This window comes from Malurus melanocephalus, unplaced genomic scaffold (assembly GCF_030028575.1).
Source record: "Malurus melanocephalus ecotype Western Australia unplaced genomic scaffold, MMel_1.1 scaffold_1695, whole genome shotgun sequence".
Taxonomy (NCBI): domain Eukaryota; kingdom Metazoa; phylum Chordata; class Aves; order Passeriformes; family Maluridae; genus Malurus; species Malurus melanocephalus.
Window position 1 is genome coordinate 3,273 of NW_026624927.1, and position 4,701 is coordinate 7,973.

General features: G+C 41.6%; 1 protein-coding gene across 1 annotated transcript in view; it reads right to left on the bottom strand.

Annotated features, from left to right (window-relative positions):
• Positions 1-143: 143 nt before the first annotated feature.
• Positions 144-4,701, bottom strand: part of LOC130587260 (bromodomain-containing protein 2-like) — a gene marked incomplete at its 3' end in the record, with an annotated part of 22,018 nt that continues 17,460 nt past the window's right edge. Inside the window, exons 4-5 of the mRNA XM_057388231.1 lie at positions 1,164-1,565; positions 144-332 (exon numbers count right to left, since the gene is read on the bottom strand). Of these exons, the coding sequence (XP_057244214.1) occupies positions 144-332; positions 1,164-1,565 (591 nt within the window). The remainder of the gene's footprint in view (positions 333-1,163; positions 1,566-4,701) is intronic.

Below are 4,701 nucleotides of genomic sequence, written 5' to 3' on the forward strand. Positions count from 1 at the left end.
TTTTTCCAGGAATTTTGGGAATTCCCACCTGCAGTTTCCTGGCCATGGCCACCACGTCGTGATCTGGGAGGTCACATTTCCCATTTTTTCCCTTTTTTTTGGCATTTTTCCCATTTTTTCTCCGATTTTTTCGGGGTTTTTTTTATTTTTCCCAAATTTTTTCCCAGAATTCTCATTTTTCCAGGAATTTTGGGAATTCCCACCTGCAGTTTCCTGGCCATGGCCACCACGTCGTGGTCGGGGGGGTTGTATTTGTAGCAGTTGGAAAACATCAACCGCACGTCGGCGGCGAATTCCTGCGCGTCCCGGTAATCCCGGTTTTCCATCTTCCTCTGCAAAGAAAATTCCAATTAAAATTCATTCCAAAAACTCTCAAAATATTGGGAAATCACCCAAAAAAATCCCGGGGAAATTTGGTGAAAGTTTGGGAAAATTTGGAGAAAATTCGGGGGAAATTCGGTGAAAAAAATCAGGAAAATACACAAAAAAATTGGAGAAAAATTCGAAAAAAAATTCCAGAAAAATTCCCCCAAAAAATTCCAAAAAATTCTCAAAAAATTCCTAAAAAATCTTCACTTTGATGACGCTGAAATCCATGAAAAAGAATTCCTAAGAAATCCCATAAAAATTATTGGATATTGGATACACTGTGCCCCTTCTGGGACACCTAAAAAACCGCGGGAAAAATCATAAAAATTCCTGAAAAAATCCAAAAAAATTCCGGAAAAATTCCCCAAAAATTCCTAAAAATCCTCACCTTGATGATGCTGAAATCCATGAGAAAAAAATTCCCAAAAATTTAGGAATTAATGACTTAATGACTTTAATACACATGGGATGATGAATACCTTGAGACCCTTCCCAAACGCTTAAAAACCGCGGGAAAATTCTTAAAAAATCCGTAAAAATTCCAAAAAAATTCCAAAAAATTCCCAAAAAATTCCCCAAAATCCTCATTTTCCTAATATTAATAGACGTGGGATATTTAATGCATTGAGCCCCTTTTCGAGTACTCAAAAATCCATAAAAAATCAGGAAAAATGCGTAAAAAAGACGTAAAAAACGCGTAAAAAATCGAAAAAAAATCGTAAAAAATGCAAAAAAAATCATAAAAATTCCAAAAAAATTCCAAAAAATCAGGAAAAATTCCTGAATTTTCTTACCTTGATGGTGCTGAGATCCATGGGATGTTTGATGATCTCATGATAATCGTGCAGCCCCAAAGCCGACGCGTCCACGGGTTTGTAGAAGGGCCACGCGTACGCCGCGTGTTTTTTCGACAGCAATTCCTTCAGGATCCCGTTGCAATATTTCAGCTGCTCGGAAAGTTTCCCTTTTTTGGAAGTTTGGTGCTGTTGGGAATCCGGGAGATCTTTCCTGGGGGGTTTGATGGGGCGGCCGCTTTCGCGTCGCGTTGGGATTTTGGAAGGTTTGGGATTTTCCAAAGGGGAGGATTCTCCTCCTCCTCCTCCTCCTCCTCCTCCTCCTCCTCCTCCCGTGCTGGTGGCGATGATGGCGGTGGTGGTCGGGGTGGTGGTGTCGGCTTTTCGTTTCACGCCCTTTTTCTGGGGGAAAAAAATGAAAAAAAATTGGGAAAAAATTCAGGGAGTTTAGGGTGAAAATTGTTATTTTGAAGTGCTGCGTTTGTCACGGAAATTTGAAGGCGTTTGTAGGGTCAAAATCCCATTCCGGGACACAAAAATCCCATTTCGGAACCCAAATCCCATTCCAAAATCTGAAAATCCCATTCTAAAATCTCCTTCCGTGGTCCAAAATTCCATTTCAGGATCAGAAATTCCACTTCAGGATCAAAAATGCTATTCCAGGATCCCATTCCAGAACCCAAAATTCTATTTCATAATCCTAAATTCCATTCTGGAATCAAAAATCCCATTCTAAAATCTCCTTCCATCGTCCAAAATTCCATTTCAAGATCCAAAATCCCATTCCAGAATCCAAAAATCCATTACAGGATACAAAATCCCATTCCAGGATCCAAAAATCCCATTCTGGAATCCAAAATCCCAATCCAGGATCCAAAAATCCCATTCCGAGATCCTAAATTCCATTCCAGGATCCAAAATTGCATTTTGGGACCAAAACTCCCATTCCAGGACCTAAAAATCCCATTCCAGGATCCAAAACCCCAATCCAGGATCCCATTCTGGGATCCAAAATCCCATTCCAGATCCAAAATCCCCTTCTGGAATCCAAAATCCATTCCAGGACTAAAAAATCCCATTCCAAAATCCCATTCCAGGATCCAAAAATCCCATTCCGGGATTCTAAATCCCAATTCAGGATCCAAAATCCCATTCCAGAACCCAAAATTCCATTCCAGAACCCAAAACCCCAAAACCCCAACGCCATTGGCGATGATGGCGGTGGTGGTCGGGGTGGTGGTGTCGGCTTTTCGTTTCACGCCCTTTTTCTGGAAAAAAAATTGGGATTTTAGGGTGAAAATTCGCATTTTAATGTGTTGGATGCGTCCTGAAAATTTGAAGGTGTCAGTAGGGTAAAAAAATGCCATTTCGGGACCCAAAAATCCCATTCTGGAACCCAAATCCCATTCCAAAATCCAAAAATCCCATTCCAAAATCACCAAAATTCCATTTCAGGATCCAAAATCCCAATTCAGGATCAAAAATCCCATTCCAGGACCCAAAATCCCATTCCAGGACCCAAAAATCCCATTCCAGGACCCAAAATCCCATTCCAGGATGCAAAATCCCATTCCAGAATCCAAAATTCCATTCCGGGATCCAAAATCCCATTCCAGAATCCCATTCCGGGATCCAAAATCCCATTCCAGGACCCCATTCCAGAATCCAAAATTCCATTCCAGGATCCAAAATCCCATTCCAGGACCCCATTCCAGAATCCAAAATTCCATTTCAGGTTCCAGAATCCCAATCCAGGATCCAAAATCCCAATCCAGGACCCCATTCCAGAATCCAAAATTCCATTCCAGAATCCAAAATCCCATTCCAGGATGCAAAATTCTATTCCAGGATCCAAAAATCCCATTCCAGGACCCCATTCCAGAATCCAAAATTCCATTCCAGGATCCAGAATTCCATTTCAGAATCAAAACTCCCATTCTACGACCAAAAATCCCATTCCGGGATCCAAAAATCCCATTAAAGACTCCCAAAATCCCATTAAAGACTCCCAAAATCCCATTCCAGGACCCAAAATTCCATTCCAGGACCCAAAAATTCCATTCCAAAATCTCATTTCAGGACCCAAAAATCTGCAAATCCCATTCCAGATCCCTAAATCCCATTCCAGGACCCAAAATCCCATTCCAGGACCCAAAATCCCATTCCAGGACCCAAAATCCCATTCCAGGACCCAAAATCCCATTCCAGGACCCAAAATCCCATTCCAGGACCCAAAATCCCATTCCAGGTCCCAAAATCCCATTCCAGGATCCAAAAATCCATTCCAGAATCCCATTCCAGGACCCAAAATCCCATTCCAGGACCCAAAATCCCATTCCAGGACCCAAAATCCCATTCCAGGACCCAAAATCCCATTCCAGGTCCCAAAATCCCATTCCAGGATCCAAAAATCCATTCCAGGATCCAAAAATTCCAATCCAGGATCAAAAATTCCAATCCAGGATCCAAAAATCCCATTCCAAAACCCCATTCCAGAACCCAAAATTCCATTCCAGGACCCAAAACCCCAAAAACCCCAACGCCATTGGCGATGATGGCGGTGGTGGTCGGGGTGGTGGTGTCGGCTTTTCGTTTCACGCCCTTTTTCTGGGGAAAAAATTGGGATTTTAGGGTGAAAATTCGTATTTTAATGTGTTGGATGCGTCCTGAAAATTTGAAGGTGTCAGTAGGGTAAAAAAATGCCATTTCGGGACCCAAAAATCCCATTTGGGAACCCAAATCCCATTCCAAAATCCAAAAATCCCATTCTAAAATCTCCAAAATTCCATTTCAGGATCCAAAATCCCAATTCAGGATCAAAAATCCCATTCCGGGATCCAAAACTCCCATTCCACGACCAAAAATCCCATTCTGGGATCCAAAATTCCATTCCAGGATCCTAAATCCCATTTCAGGACCCAAAATTCCGAGCCAGGACCCAAAAATCCCATTCCGGGACCCAAAAATCCTATTTCAGAATCCAAAATCCCATTCCAGGACCCAAAAACCCCAATTCAAAATCCAAAATTCTATTCCAGGACCCAAAAATCCCAATTCAGAATCCAAAATTCCATTCCAGCATCCAAAATTCCATTCCAGGATCCAAAATTCCATTCCAGGATCCAAAAATCCCATTCCAGGACCCGATTCCAGGATCCCAAATTCCATTCCAGACACCTAAAATTCCATTCCAGGACCCAAAATCCCATTCCAGGATTCAAAATCCCATTTTGGAATCAAAAACCCCATTCCAGGATCCCCATTCCAGAATGCAAAATTCCATTTCAGAATCCTAAATTCCATTCTGGAATCCAAAATCTCATTTTGGAATCAAAAGTCCCATTCTAAAATCTCCTTCCGTGGTCCAAAATTCCATTTCAGGATCCTAAATCCCATTCAGAATCCAAAATTCCATTCCAGGACCCAAAAATCCCAATTAAGAATCCAAAATTCTATTCCAGAACCCAAAATTCCATTTCAGGACCCAAAAATCCCAATTCAGAATCCAAAATTCTATTCCAGGACCCAAAATTCCATT